This window comes from Conger conger, chromosome 4 (assembly GCF_963514075.1).
Source record: "Conger conger chromosome 4, fConCon1.1, whole genome shotgun sequence".
NCBI lineage: Eukaryota > Metazoa > Chordata > Actinopteri > Anguilliformes > Congridae > Conger > Conger conger.
In genome coordinates this window covers 20,847,237-20,863,262 of record NC_083763.1, presented here as the reverse complement: position 1 = coordinate 20,863,262, position 16,026 = coordinate 20,847,237, and the positions used below count along the sequence as shown (strand labels likewise).

General features: G+C 45.5%; 1 protein-coding gene across 7 annotated transcripts in view; it reads right to left on the bottom strand.

Moving 5' to 3' along the window:
• The window catches only part of camsap2a (calmodulin regulated spectrin-associated protein family, member 2a), a 49,356-nt gene that overhangs the window by 13,005 nt on the left and 20,325 nt on the right, over window positions 1-16,026 (bottom strand). For 6 of the 7 annotated variants that reach the window (XM_061238217.1, XM_061238221.1, XM_061238219.1 and 3 more), the window contains exons 3-7: window positions 11,362-11,523; window positions 10,323-10,406; window positions 5,668-5,700; window positions 3,230-3,371; window positions 2,290-2,429 (exon numbers count right to left, since the gene is read on the bottom strand). In XM_061238217.1, coding sequence (XP_061094201.1) covers window positions 2,290-2,429; window positions 3,230-3,371; window positions 5,668-5,700; window positions 10,323-10,406; window positions 11,362-11,523 — 561 coding nt within the window. The remainder of the gene's footprint in view (window positions 1-2,289; window positions 2,430-3,229; window positions 3,372-5,667; window positions 5,701-10,322; window positions 10,407-11,361; window positions 11,524-16,026) is intronic. The other variant, XM_061238220.1, reaches the window with a different exon arrangement.

The window sequence follows — 16,026 nt, the reverse complement described above, 5'->3', positions numbered from 1 at the left end:
ACTTTAAACCAGAAATGATATTACATGGCCTGCGCAATCTGTGCACCATGCTGCACAAGTGTAAATGCTCTGCCCATTTGCAGGTGCCACACACAAAGCAATTCACACAAGCCACGCAGACTGCTCAGGAGACACTGGTTGACGGGGTCAAGGATGCAGCAGAAAGACAGAAAAACGTACACCAGAGCAGGCACTGCAGCTTTCAGCTCGACTGGTTGAAAACCCTGGATGTTTGTTAATAATAATTCCTTGTATTGAGTGTTTTTCTCACCAGCCGGTGATGACATTTACATTTTAGTCATTTGGCAGAGGCTTTTAATCCAATGCGAAAGTGCATAGGGGGAAACTCGCCTCAACCACCGCAGAATGTTAGTGTGTCTCTCACCTAAAGAACAGAAACACGCGGCGTACCTGTCGTGGGAGACAGCAGGGGGCAGGCCAGAGACGCCCAGGCGAGCGCATCTGCAGCAGGAGCACCTTGGCCTGCTGAAGGAGGGCGTCTCCGCATGCGCCTGAACCGAGTCTCCTCATTAATTCACCCAGACGCACGGGCGTACTGGGATCAGGAGGAAACTGGGTCAAGGTTAACGTGGAAAGACCTGCTTTTTTACGCTGATGCAGTCGCAGGCCTGCAGTCGAGTGTGAAATAGGAACTCAGCGGGGCTGCGAGCATAAATGATTTTTTGCAGCAAAGAGTTAGAGGCGGATATTTGGCATTTGAGGTAATTACGGGTAGGATTCGTTCATGAAAGCCCTTCGAGGAGCGGAGGAAGAGTTACTGAGCAAATAATTAGCGCAGTAATAGCATCAGCACCCAATTTAGAAAAATTGACAGTGCAGCATAGACTTCCAGAACAGTACAAACCCATTTCCAGAAACAAACATGGCACCAATTAAACAGTTGATTTTCAGTTTGCTCTGCTTTCCCTTTTCCACACAAAGAGACTAACAAGAAAAACACAGCTGTTAGCTGAAAGCACGTTCCCTTAAGCTCCGCGGGCTCCCCAATAGCCCAGGCTACTTTTCCAGTTTAAAAGGTGTCCGTTGGTTTATTGACAGAAAGCTTCATTTGTCTCAGACCGTGTGAGGAGACCCCAGGCCAGGGAGAGTCGGCTGGGAAATGACGGATACCATTGTCCCTTTCGCCCTCTCCAGCTACACTTTGTGCCGCCTGCCTCTGTTGCTGGTATAAACTGTTCGGGGGCCCTCGGCACTGTTTGACGTGTTGGTTAGAGGCTTGTTTGCAGGAGGAGCTGGAAGGGAACAGTGCCTGGCTGACACACTGAGCCATCTCATGGAGTGTGCGGAGAAATGCCCAGTGTCCTGCTCCCGCAGCTGAAAGGAAGTGACAGCGCAGCCAGCTCCTATTTCCATCTCAATGACCAGGCCAGGATTTCAGCGTCCGCTGCGCTTACTGTACGAGTAGCAAACAAGCATGAAGAAACTCCACAGTGCGCTTGTTGACAGCGCTTGCGGAGACTACATTTCACAAATAATGAGAATCCTTTCCCACTGAAAAACAGGGCTCATTATACTCTGAACTTTAAGAACCATGCCTCTGTTTGCAAGGTCTCCGGGCTGGAAAGGAGTTATACGCACAGTGTAATTACACCACACAGCCCAGAGGGTTTCCTCCAGTGGTCGCCACAGATGGAGAGTTTGCATCTGCACGCTGGAGCCTCCCTCACGTACAGTAACGCACACACACATAGACACAGACACACGCATACGCGCGTGCGCACACATGCACATGCACATATAGACACAGACACACACACATTCACGCACACTCACGCACACACACATGTGCAGGCACACACATAGACACAGACACACGTATACACACACGCACACATGCACACGCACACAGACACAGACACACGTATACACACACGCACACGCGTGCATGCACACGCATACATAGACACAGACACAGACACACACACACACACACACACACACACATGCGCAGGTACAGGTACAGGCATAGTCACAGACACACCATTTCCATCATGAATAAACTTGTTTGAAAGCTCACAGAAACAAACAGAAAGCAGAAGAGGACACAGGCTCAGTGAAACAGGCCCGGGCCGTGACTGGCTCTGAGTGAAGACTGTTGCTCAGGCCTCTCTCTCAAGACAGCAGTGAAACTGCTGATGACTCACTCCTCCAACTGGCATAGAACAGAACAGCACATAACAGCTCCCCCCTCTCCAACACCCGTAGCGGCCACAGGGTCTGGCCCAGTCCGTAACAGACAGCTTTGTTCCCTCTCCCCCTGGACCTTACCTTTAGGGAGGAGGAGGCATAGAGCATGTCTTCCAGTGTGAAGTGGCAGCAGCGGTTCAGGTTCTCCTGGCAGAACTCCTGAATCAGCTGCAGGTTGTACAAGCTGTCTGCCAGGGACATGGTCTCTTTCAGGCATATATCTGTGAGGGGGTGGGCGGGAACAAGAGCGGTGATGTCAGCAGGCCCCGCCTGGGAGATTAGTCCAATCGCTCGCCTGGCACAAGGGAACTCTGTTTATCTTCAAACTGCAACTGCATTTCAAACCGACTCCAGCAAGACACAGCCACTTGCACTAAAGCCCCCAAACATGGCATTTCAGCAAATTCCGAGGACTCACAGGAAGCAAGCTGCAATAATCTCTCGCATTCAACAAATTATCTCTTACGTTGACTTTAAAAGCCGTCAATAACTGAGGCATGTGCTTTTCACAGACTTTTCTCCCAGGGCTAAACCTTTTCCAATAGAATGAAACACCACATTAAAGGAATGTGTGCACTGGGTGTGCCTCAACACAAAGAGTCTCTGTGACATTGACACATCCTTCCTGCGCAGAACCAAACTTAATTCAGCATACATGTTACGTAGGAATCTTTCTAAAATGGCAGCTAATGTTTCGAATGTGCTCTGTGCAGGCGTTGGAACTTTACAGGAATCTGAAAGAACATAACATACTGGTGAGAACAGGCCATTCAGCCCAGCAATGCTCCAATTCCAATTCCTACCACTAAAGTGTACTTACTGCTTAATTTGCCTAAAAGCTAAATACTATTGAGCACCGTATCAAGTCTGGTCTTGAAAACCCCCAGTGTTTCTGCTTCCACTGCATGTCCTGGCAAGCTATTCCACACAGTGACCACTCTCTGTGTGAACAAATGTCTGACAAAGAAGACGGTTAGGGGCGGCCATGTTCTGCGCATGCCAGCAGAGGGTGCTCCCGTACCTTCCAGCTTAATGGCGTTGGGGCAGTAGAAGTGGAGAAGAGCGGCCAGGGCGCTGCCGTCGGTGCTGTCCTTCAGCAGGTTATCCACTGGGGGGATCCACGGGACCTGCCTGGGCAGAGCCTGCTCCTTCCTGTAGCGAGCCTGCGCAAAAACACACCGGTCACTTACAGAGAGAACACACACACACACACACACACACAAACACACACATAGGTCACTTACAGAGAGAACACACACACACCGGTCACTTACAGAGAGAACACGGGCACACACACACATACACACACACACACAGGTCATTACAGAGAGAACACACACACACACCGGTCACTAACAGAGAGAACATGGGCACACACACACATACACACACAGGTCACTTACAGAGAGAACACACACACACCGGTCACTTATAGAGAGAACACGGGCACACACACACATACAGGTCACTTTCAGAGAGAACACACACACACCGGTCACTTACAGAGAGAACACAGGCACACACACACACACACACAGGTCACTTACAGAGAGAACACACACACACACCGGTCACTTACAGAGAGAACACACACACACACAGGTCACATAGAGAGAGTGAACACACACACACAGGTCACTTCGAGAGAACACACACACAGGTCACTTAGAGAGAGAGAGAACACACACACACAGGTCACTTAGAGAGAGAGAACACACACACAGGTCACTTAGAGAGGGAACACAAACACACAGGTCACTTACTGAGAGAAAAAGCTCACACACAGGCTCGCACACACAAGCGCATGCACACTCACCCACACACACACACACAAACACACACGCATGCGAACAAAGGTACATAGGAATACATACATACACACACTACCAGTATCATACATCAAAACATCTATATATAGATATACAGGTACACACAAAAACCAAAAAACACAAACGCACACAAAGTCTCCCAACCTACACACTGAAATATCCAGTTGAGGGGGTGTCTCAGCGATGGCAGTTTGGATTTGAAAAGAGAAAAGTGAGGGTATTGCTGCATGCAGAGCTGGAACTACAGCCTTGAGAGTATTCCTCTGGTCTCCTCCACTGATGATATCGATCTGTCAGTCCTGTCCTGCTGTAAAGCTATTTTGCTCGAATAACGTTAGCTCCTGTCCTCTTAAACTACGGCCGTTAACAAGATTATCTCCCCATTATCAGCACTCAACGGCTACGTATACAGTGCTTAGGGATGTGACTGATACAATCATTTGACAAAATTAGTTTCAGTACAGCTGAGTAACAGCATGATACAGTTTGACTTCAATAATATGCATTCTATCTTCTCATAGTCAAATCGGTTTATAAATACTGTCCACTGTCAAGTGAGGCCACGTATTACTGGCAAAGATTATGTCGGATTTGAATGCAGGATTTTACTCAGGTTGGTTAGGAGATTGCACTCTGTAAAAATTTGATTGAAAACGGGTTTTGCAATGGCAATACTTTTCAGGGTGAGCTGAAACAAATTTGCACCGCCTTGTCGCCTTGCCATTTCCCAGTTTATCCGTAAGTGAAGAGGTTATTACAGTTATTTCACACAGAGAGCGATCAGCCTTTTCATCACTGGTGTGCTCTGGTGAACTCAACTTCATACAGCAGATTCGGCCTCCTGCATGCCTCACACACACATGAAAGCAGGCTGCACAATACAGAATCTGTATCTTTACTCTTCCGCACACAGCTATTCTATCTCTTTTATCAGCACACATGAAAGGACAGCAGCGCTGGCTCCAAAAAGCTTCTACAATCTCGTCTACTTCCTTTAAATGAATGAATAAATAAATGAATGAATGAATGACTGACTGAATTAATGAATCAATGAAAGAACTAATGAATGAATGAAGCCCAGCACCTTTCTGTTTCAGAGAACAAAAAATTTGCTTTTAATAAAGTTCTCCTTTGGTTCTAGGCGAGGTTTTGAAATTATATATAACTGAATGGTCTGTCCTTACTGCGTAGTACGCAAATATCAAAATATCATACTTAAATATTAAGTTTTCATGGCACATTAATATTATACAATATCACAAATAATGCGTTAACTTCACACGGATGTTCTGCTAGGGCGGGAGCTCAGTACCGTGAATAATATGTGAGAAAATGAACTGGATTTACTGTACACGGGCGTGTTTAAAGTGAGCCGTGCTAACTCATAAACAGATCAAAACCTCCTTACGCCTAAAAGCTGCTGGGCACACGTTTAGTGCTAATGCATAGCGCAGTGCTGTGACAATGCTCGGAGGCTAGGCAGACCGGGATTTAAGCAGGGACTGGTGGAGGGATGGGAAGCTTTGGATGGGGCTTCTGACACAGAGAAGACATGCGTTAAGGAGGTATACAGGAAGGGAAGGGAAGGGAAGGGGGGGGAGATGAAGGAGGGAAAGTAAAGCTGACTTACAGGAACCAGTTTCCAATACCATTTGGTTGGAGACTTCAGCAGCCCAAAAAAGCATGGGGCCGAAAAACAAGGAGGACAGAAAGACAAAAGACAGGGAGAAGAGTCAAGAACAACAGTGAGAGAAAAGCCCATCCCAAATGCTAGCCTCTTCCCTCTCCCCTGTACATCTCCTGATGCACCTCCCGCAGTAAAACCAGCTAACCAGCAAAGGCATTCATCCCTAAGACTGTTCCATACAAACACTCACAGGCTTCCCTCTTTACACATCATTACATTAACACTTTACACATTAACACCGAAGCTGCCACCTGCGAACAGTTTTACAGAAGAAAATAAGAACCGATTCGCACTCGATCAAATTGATTCTTTATTTTCTGTTCTTAAAGGAATAGCAAAGAAACCCTGTGCTTATATGTTAATTACGAGTGCAAATTGAATTCTTAAACCAAATGGCTTTCCTTTCTTGGGCTTGCAATGCAATTCTTTCATAACAGTAAGTGTGCAATTACATCACAGCCTTTATGGGTTCCACTGAAGCATGATTATTTTAATGCAGTACAGTACAAACCCACAAACCCATCGGACAAAACCTGGCATTCTCAGATGATTGAATTATCGGGCTCTTTGAACGCAGATTAAAGTCTCCCTAATGTTAGTTAACTTGTTAGATGATCAATGGCTAACATTTACATCTGAAAGAACTCTCCTGTGTCTGCTTGACCTTTGGACACCTTGGTATCCACCGCAAAACAAAGACGTTTGAGCCATTCCATAAATGCATTCTTTAACACAATTCATGTGATGGATATAACACACAATGTCTTTTTCAAGACAGACAGGATAATGAGAAAGGGTGTGTACTGACATTTAAACACTACACAGTGACAGCCCTCAGTCTGAATTTTAGAGAAAATACTCGTCTGTGAAAGTCTGGGAGAAAGAAATGAAAAAGGAAAAGGCAAAGAGCTGTTGACAAAGGTGTGACCAATCCTGATAGTATGTCCCTCAGCCAGGTGGAGCATTAGAGCATAAGCACTCGGTTAGCCCAACTGGAAACGGTTACTTGGAGGAAGAATAACCTCCTGGATATCTGTAAAATCCAGAGGCCGTGGTCTCTCCCCCTCCCTCCAGCCAGTACACAGTGTGGGAAGTACAGGGCTCTCTCCTCTTCACCGTTCTGTGTGTCCTGGCTGGGTCATTCGCACATTCAACCTGCCCGCTTCTCACACTATGACAAATCATGATACACTTCAATTCCTCTCAGCACAGATTTGCAACTCAAAAGGATTAGCACATTATTTATTCATTTGATTAGACGTGACCTCAAGTGTGTGTGTAATTTCAGGACACGCTGAACAAAACAGCTCTTGTTGTCTGATAACCACACTTTAGTGATAGAGAGTAAAGTTCCCTCAGGAACTAGTAGCAGCTTCAGTACAGCATTCATATCACAACACTGTAAATCACCCCAACACTAATAACGTACAACATGTTGAATCCAACACTACACAACGTTCCTATCCCAAAACAGTATTCACATCACAACACTGTCGCATTTCAATCACTACATACAGAGAACAATATGTACAGCACTCAATTCAGTTTGCAATACTGTCCAACATTCACATCACATCACTGTACTGAATTAGCTCCCTTATGCTCAAATGTTTATATTTTCACACTCTTGCAATAGCATCCAAAAGTCTGAATGCGTGCATTGTGTTTAGAGCCTCACCGCCTGGTTTACCACACTCTAGAGTCCCCCGCAGAGGGAACAGTGCCCCCTGTGGGCTGGGCCCTGCCCTGTGTGGGAGGCAGCAGTTGAGGGTTTCTGTTGTTGAGACACACAAAGCTCTGCCCTGTCGCTGGTGCGGTCCTGTTCTCCAGAGAGGCCAGGCACTGCACAACGGGCTGCATTCAGGCCGCGCGGAGCGCAGCAGCCCCTGTGCTAACAGGTCGCGTTAGCCTCAGCGGCTCAGACGACTAGCGGCTTGAAGGGAGACCGCTGTGCGTATGCCCCCGTCTCTCCGACCTGCAGCTGGAGTGCAGCGGCTCGTCACCAGCGCTATGCGCCACCATCAAAGCTCTGTCTGCGCGGGTACACCAGCGTACTGGAGCAGTAACTATGCCTCTCCTCTCAGCACAGACTCCAGGAGTGTGGGCCAGCGTACTGGAGCAGTAACCACACCTCTCAGCACAGACTCCAGGAGTGTGGGCCAGCGTACTGGAGCAGTAACCACACCTCTCAGCACAGACTCCAGGAGTGTGGGCCAGCATACTGGAGCAGTAACTATGCCTCTCAGCACAGACTCCAGGTGTGTGGGCCAGCGTACTGGAGCAGTAACCACACCCCTCAGCACAGACTCCAGGAGTGTGGGCCAGCGTACTGGAGCAGTAACTATGCCTCTCAGCACAGACTCCAGGAGTGTGGGCCAGCGTACTGGAGCAGTAACCACACCCCTCAGCACAGACTCCAGGAGTGTGGGCCAGCGTACTGGAGCAGTAACTATGCCTCTCAGCACAGACTCCAGGTGTGTGGGCCAGCGTACTGGAGCAGTAACCACACCCCTCAGCACAGACTCCAGGAGTGTGGGCCAGCGTACTGGAGCAGTAACTATGCCTCTCAGCACAGACTCCAGGAGTGTGGGCCAGCGTACTGGAGCAGTAACCACACCCCTCAGCACAGACTCCAGGAGTGTGGGCCAGCGTACTGGAGCAGTAACTATGCCTCTCAGCACAGACTCCAGGTCTGCGTGCTGTGGGCCTGATAGGATCCGGTTCTCTGCTGGGAGAGGTCCATGTGGGCTAAGTTTAAAATTTATTTAAATTTTATTTATTTATTTATTTACCAGGGACAGTGCCCATTAATTTTCAGTTTCGGCCTGTAGCGTAGTGGTTAAGGTAAATGACTAGGACACGCAAGGTCGGTGGTTCTAATCCCGGTGTAGCCACAATAAGATCCGCACAGCTGTTGGGCCCTTGAGCAAGGCCCTTAACCTTGCATTGCTCCAGGGGAGGATTGTCTCCTGCTTAGTCTAATCAACTGTACATCGCTCTGGATAAGAGCGTCTGCCAAATGCCAATAATGTAATGTAATGTAAACTGCATGTCTTTGGACTGTGGGAGGAAACCGGAATACCCGGAGGAAACCCACGGGCAGAACATGCAAACATGTGATGAGTTTCTCTGTTGGTTCTTCGCATTTGGGAGTTTCTCACCACTGTTTGAGAGTTTATTTACCTCATGTGCTTGCTATTTAGAGGTGTTTGATCAGGCCTGTTAATCTTTAAAGTATCTTGTGACAATCTTCTGTAAAACTATACTATATAGATAACATTGAATTGAATTGGCAGAGATCTATGTGACAGTGTCTCTGCAGGAAGTGGTCTCTGTGCTATATGATATCTTTCTGCTGTAGTAGCGTTAGGTAGCCTCATGACCCAAGTTTGGATACGCACAGCGGAGTGTAAACAAGCCCACAGCCCCACACTGCAGGTCCTGCTCTGTCTATGCTGGATGGCTGGCCTGGGCTCGGAGACTAAACCTAGCAGTGCGGCAAGGCAGAGCCTTTCCATGTCCACCGGCACAGACAAAGGGATAACATCAGAAAGCTTTCTCCACCACCGTCTGGCCCAGGGGATTATTCCACTGCCCTGGATTCATCCAGACAAAAAAAGAAACGCCTCTATTCAAGTGCGATGCAGATCAATTACTGGAGCGCTCCTGGGTACTTTTAAGCACTGTGATTAACACAGCTGGAAAAAACAGAAGCCTTTATTCCCATCCTGAACCTGCAGTGGTTAGAGCTTCAGTCTCTGTACTGCTTAGTCTCCAATAAATATTTACATTTACGGTTCAGGGAAGGGCTTCTTTTTATTAATTACAATTATTGTTATGCAGATTCAGATATATAGTGGTAATATTGTGTTTGAAATGTAAATGAAAAATCTGTATTTACATTTTTAATATGGTTACTAATATGGATTGTTACAACTGGAAACACGACAATGCAGCAGTAAAGCCTGCAGATATGTGACTGGGAAAGGTGTTGAAAGCTCATCATACTTTTTCAGGGTAATATCTATGCTGTTCCAGAGCTGCCAAGAACTATGGGTAAAGTCTATTCACCAAGATAAACATGACTACCACTGCAAGTCTGGTTCGACTGAGATAAATACATTCCTTAGGATACTTCTGAACCATAAAGAGTACATTACAGCACTTTATAACACAGAATGTAAATAACTGAGACAAATTCTTTCAGCGGGATTGTGCCAAATAGGCTGTCAACTAGAAAACTGACCGATTATTTGTGTATCAGACTTAGACTGGGATTCAAACAACATTTGACCTTTTTTTTAAGTAAATAAAAGTGTACACTTCCTTCACAAACTCAGTTCAGTGTAGAATTTGTCAAACTGAGTTTGTGAAGAATAAATAATTATTGCCTTTAATTGTCAGGCTAAGAACAAATGCTGATGGAATCTCAGCCACAGATCATTTTCATGCACTGACAATTACCGTGTAAAGGTAATTAAACCTGGCCAAAGCTATACATCGCGCAACGGATGCTAACGGTGGCGAGGGGACTGTGGTTGAACTCTGCTCACATGTTTTGGGTCTCTGGCGCAGCAGCACAAGGAGGACCGACTCACCCGTGGGGCCTCCTGGGGCTCGGCGCACTGGGTGTCCCTCATCTTCTGCTCCTGGATGATAATGTCTTTCAAATACTCGTTTACCTTGACGGTGGAGGAAAAACACAGTTTATTCAGAGCCATAAGTTCATAACCCATCCCAACTCTCCACATAAGGTTTATTCTGTCCGTTTTCAAGACATCACCATTTTAAAAAGAAAATCATTCATTTCCATGTGGACTTGCTGTACTTTTGGTTTGGAGCAATAACCTTTACCTTATCTTTTCTCTTTCAAGCACAATGATAAAGCCGCGATAAAGTGATAACAGTTTCCTCACCTCAGAATTCACCTGCTTTCCTTCCCATTGTATATACTGACCTATTGATTTAATGTTCTTTTAAAGAAGAACTGTGGAAAAAAAGAACAAAGTACAAAAACGCAATCTCTCCAGAGGAGTTCCCCTCAAAGGCTTATTGTGTCTCCAAGGGCATTTCCTTTCTAAGTGTGAGCAAACATACTGGCTATGTAACATGTGCTTGGAAGGATTTTGTAAAAAAGACTTCCGCAGCTGCCTCGGAGTCCTGCTAGACAACTGTGGGGAGCAGCGTGCTGCATGGGTCCCCAGACTCAGGCAGGCAGGCAGGCAGGCAGGCAGGCAGCACACAAGAATGTAAACAGACCGGGCTCTCTGTCAGGAGGTGGAGATCTGCTCCCTGACGTACCATCAGTAAACACGCTCGAGAGCGTGAGAGAGGGAGAGAGGGAGAGAGAGAGGGTGAGAGAGGGAGAGTGTCAGAGAGAGGGAGAGAGGAAGAGAAAGAAGAGAGAGAGTGTGGGTGAGAGAGAGAGAGAGGGAGGGAGGAAGAGTGTGTGAGGGAGAGAGAGAGAGAAAGAAGAGAGAGTGTGTGTGAGAGAAAGAGCTGCAATGTGACAGTACTCCAGGGGACAGCAGTTGGAACTGTGCCTTCCTAAGCCGGAGGAGTGTTCACCCCTCTGCCCCTAGCGGACTAGACGGGGAAGCAAACAGCAAGCGGCCATTTCAGGCACGGCGTCCGAACCTTGTTCATCCAGGTCATCACAGCGTCCTCGGTGTCGTAGGGGACGTCGCTGTCAGGCTCGAAGCAGGGGTACTGCTGAACACATGACACCACCCTCTCCACGCTGACTGTCTCCACCGTGTAGGCCATCATCAACGTGTCAATGATGGCCAGGTGTGCGCTCTGAAACAGACAAAACGCATGAACAATAACGCACCTTTCACGCCCATTACCTCCCGGTGACAGCAGCCTCCCTTGCCCTAGAGCTCTTCTTCTTCTTTTGTGTTCATTTCTTCCCAGCAGCACTCCGACCCTGGCTGGGCAGCCCCATGTGACAGCTGCACTGGATACAGTTGTGGAGCTCACATGGTGTATGACTTCACTGAGAAAGAGAGGGAGGGGGTGCTCCCAAACCCTGTTCCTGGAGGGTCATATCCATTTCTGACTTTCAGTTCCTCCAATTGCATTTGCTCAGTTTACAAATTACCTGCATCCACTGTATATCAATTGGGTTTCACGCAAGACTACACCACTGTAAAATCTTGTACATTGGCACATAACAGTCCTGAGCTGTCATTCGTGAGCTTATCAACAGCTGTAACTAAAGTGACAGATTGTGGAAATGATTGGGCTAATTAAGAGAAGAATTTGGCATGAAATGTCCTCCCATGAATTGAGTTCCCCGCCCCTGCACAACACAAAATGGACATAGCTACAGATGCGGCAAATAAAAATAAAAATGCCAACTGAAAGTGATGACATCGGTATGCAAGGCAAGCTGAGTCATACTTAACTGCCCCTTTCATGCACTGAGGTAATGAAGCTGCATTTAAAAAACTCCAGTGGAACACAATTTGAAGGGTAACTTCAAAACTTTAAAAAGCTAACCAAAATGGGAACACTAATGCAGGTAATCCATCACTTGCTGTTTGTAAGGCCTGACGACATCCCATTAGACACACACTAAACAGAGTTAACGTTTCTACAAAAGTTTGCCGATCAAAAACAGAGGGTGTTTTACCTGCTGAATCAGGTTGCAGTTCTGTTTTTCATAAAGGAAGGGTCAAGTGGGTAAAAAGCAATTCTCCTCCATGTAAAATTCTCTCAGTTAAACGCGTGGTTGGCTGAATGAGAAATGCTTGATAGATGGCTGGTAGGCTAATTGAGGTCATGAAACATGCAGTTAATTTCCCTTACTACGGTAGATGCTCATCGTTCTATACATGTGTTCATTATTTTTCCAAGGCTTTCATTCAAATACCAGTATTTCCCCAGAATGAATCCGAAGGTATTTATTCAGCTGGGATCATTTCTGGTATTTAAACTTGGAGTGCACCTAGCAAACATGCAGCACACCAAGTAAGCTGCGATTTCCCAGCTCAAAATTCCCTACTTAATACTTGCTAGTTGAGTGTCTTATGGACAGCCAAGACAAGTCTTTTTCCTTTCGAAACATGATTACCAGTTTTGCCAGCTTGTCTTAACACCATATTATTCAAGACTCGCATGGAATTATATTCCACATACATTGTAGGACTACAGAGCCCTCATGGATGGGTGTGGCAACTTCACAGTGCATTCTGGGGATTGCAAAGAAACCAGAATAAATTCACTTAAAACTCTCTTGGTTTCCAATATTAAAAAAAAAAGAATAAAAAAGATTCAGATAAAAATGACTTAGTCCTCAAGACAGCCACCTGAACATTCTAACTGCATTTTTCAAACGTAAACAAGAGAGTTTCTTCTTGCAGGAGACAAGTGTCCATTCATCATTCCTGCTTTAGAGTTGGAATTTCACACGGAGACAACAGTGTCATAAAATGTTCGGGAAAGAAACTGATTTCTCCACTTGGAAACTTGTTCCTAGCCTGTCAAATTGTCTAATATGATAGGCAAAGAACAATAAATTATTTTCACATTTTCATTGAAGGCAACCTTTAGTTTACAGACAATGTATAGCAAAATGAACATTGTATACACCATAAAAATACAAACACCAGTTTCCATGCATTAACAAATGCAAATTAATCCTCATTATTTATTAATATTCTGGATAAAAGAATATGAAAAAGGGGCTTTGTGCTGGGTGATTCATTCTGTTATTCTATTGTTCTAGTGAATGGACGGGCCCCATAAAAACTGATGAAGACCATGAAAAACTAACAAGATAACGAGTGAAAAAACAATTGATAGCAAATATAGTTGAAAGCAACCATTGGCGCAATGCTATAACAGATTTTCTAATACTAGGGACATAGACCTTCCAAAAAAATCACTATGAAACATCCTCCCTCTAAGTGGGCATAATGGCCAAAATGGCCTCATGGTCCAACGTGTCTCTGAGCATACGTGCACAGACATATACGCCAGGCTAAAGCTGCTACACCCACTCTGCTGCAATCCTATTACCCCCAAACCTAATAAAGGTACTCAGGCATAAGTGTGGAACTCTGAACACATATCACCACTCAGACTGGAAACAGAAGTGCTGGCCCATAGAGGTGGGCTATGTTTTACGCTGTGCTATTTTACGGTGCTCTCCATACAAACGACGGTATGTCATCACCGTCTGCTGGGTGAATTCTCCACGCGCCAGCGCTGGCGGGCAGTGCACCGCAAATCTGCAATATGTTGAGGAAAAACAAACTCAAGCGTGTGGTCCCATCGTGAGCGGAAATAAATTCAAGAAATGCGACTGCTTAGTTTGCATGTCCTCCATATGTTCTGTAAGTACTTTTAAACATAAACATTTACGCAAACCAGAACTAGACTTGCAGTTTATGTGTTTCCATTTGCTAATTTCATTAATCAGTGTCAGCTTTAATCTAAGCTCAAGATAAATGTACCCCATCTGTGGAAAAAAAATCACACAGACAAGAAAACTCAGCGACACTTAAAAGGTGAAACATTCCTTGGGTGCCAGTTCTATCACATGCTTGACAACAAATGAACCGTGCGCGAGAAGCAAGACAATGGACGAAGGACAAAACAGGAACCCAGGTGAGATGAACACTTGTGCATTCTGCAGTGAATTCAATATCCCCGCATCTTATGAAGAAATAATCCTAACACCATCATTTCTTTCCAAGAAAAAAAAATATACCTCTGTTCAGTTGCACTGTTGAGCCTATATGTCAGCCATGTCAGTGAATAATTAGCTTAGACAGAGTTCCAACCGGCCAGCCCTGTACCCAAACTCTCCCGAAGGGGGTGTGTATCTTTCACACAGCTAATAACACACCGCGACCGCACTTGACATCGCCTCTAATTTATTTATCCACATAAAGAGGCAACAGTGTGCTGAGCTCTAAACGAGGGGTATCATTACTAACGCATTCCATTATGAACCAGGCTTTTCAATAACACATTTACAGATAAGAATCTGCTCCAAGGTCCCAATGCAAACCCGATTACCGTGGTGTCCTCTCTGGACACCAATGAAAGAACATTGCTTTCATTCGTCTCCATGCCAGCTGCAATAGAAAGGCTGGGGACAGCTTAAGACTTTTGCTCTGAAATATAAATAGGTCCTGTGAAGAAATCTCTGTACATGAAGAATGATGTTAACATTTTGGCCCTCACAATGAAATACTGTGCAAGTCAGGCAGCCTTCCTGTCTATTTGTATGTTGTTTGTTAGATTTTAACTGGTAGTTTATAGATCCGACACTGCTGCAGACCAATACTGAATAATGATGCTTGAACAGGACAACTCACTGTCCTTCCCCCAAGCAAGCAGAGACTATGCTAACATGGCTAGTACCCTGCGGCCCTATGGCGATGTGTCTGATGGAAAGGAGAGACGCTACAGATGGGAGGTTTTGACCGGGAGCAGATGCAGCCGTTTCTTTTTTCTACAAGCTGTCCTTCCTCTTACCTGAAATGAATGGGCTCCCCTCAATGAGAAATTTGACAAGTCTGCATGCTCATCGCAGAGTGCCAAATATGAAATTACATAATGGCAGAGTCTTCATGCCAACATCATTTCACATTGAAGAACATTTAACACATAAATTCAAAACTGATTTAATATCCTCAGGTAGAAAATAATTTGTGCCTTCTTATTTTATTGTTCAATACTCCACAGGCATACTGAGGGTAAACCCCTGGTTTTGGAGCATTTCACGGTATTTTGAACATCTACAGAAATTCTACTGGTGTGCACTTTCACAGATAAGCAATTCTAAAAATTCCACAATTATTCCTGAGGTGGTCCCTGCACTGTACTACAGTCACTTTATTAGGAATACCTGTACACCTATTTATTCATGCGATTATCTAATCATCCAACCGCATGGCAGCAGTGTGATGCATACAATCATGCAGATACGAGTCAGGAGCTCCAGTTAATGTTCAACCATCAGGATGGGGGAAGAAAAGGGATCTAAGTGACCTTGACCGTGGCATGATTGTTGGTGCCAGGCGGGCTGGTTTGAGTATTTCTGTAACTGCTTATCTCCTGGGATGTTCATGCACACTAGTCTCTAGAGTTTGTGGAGAATGGTGAGAAAAACAAAAAACATCCAGTGCATCCAGTTTTTTGTTCTGCAGGCAAAAATGCCTTGTTAATGAGAGAGATCAGAGGTGACACGAAGGTGACAGTAACAACAATAACTACATATGACAACAGGTCAAAGTGATAGGCTACAGCAGTAGAAGACTTAATATGTGGAAAAAATAAGTCCAA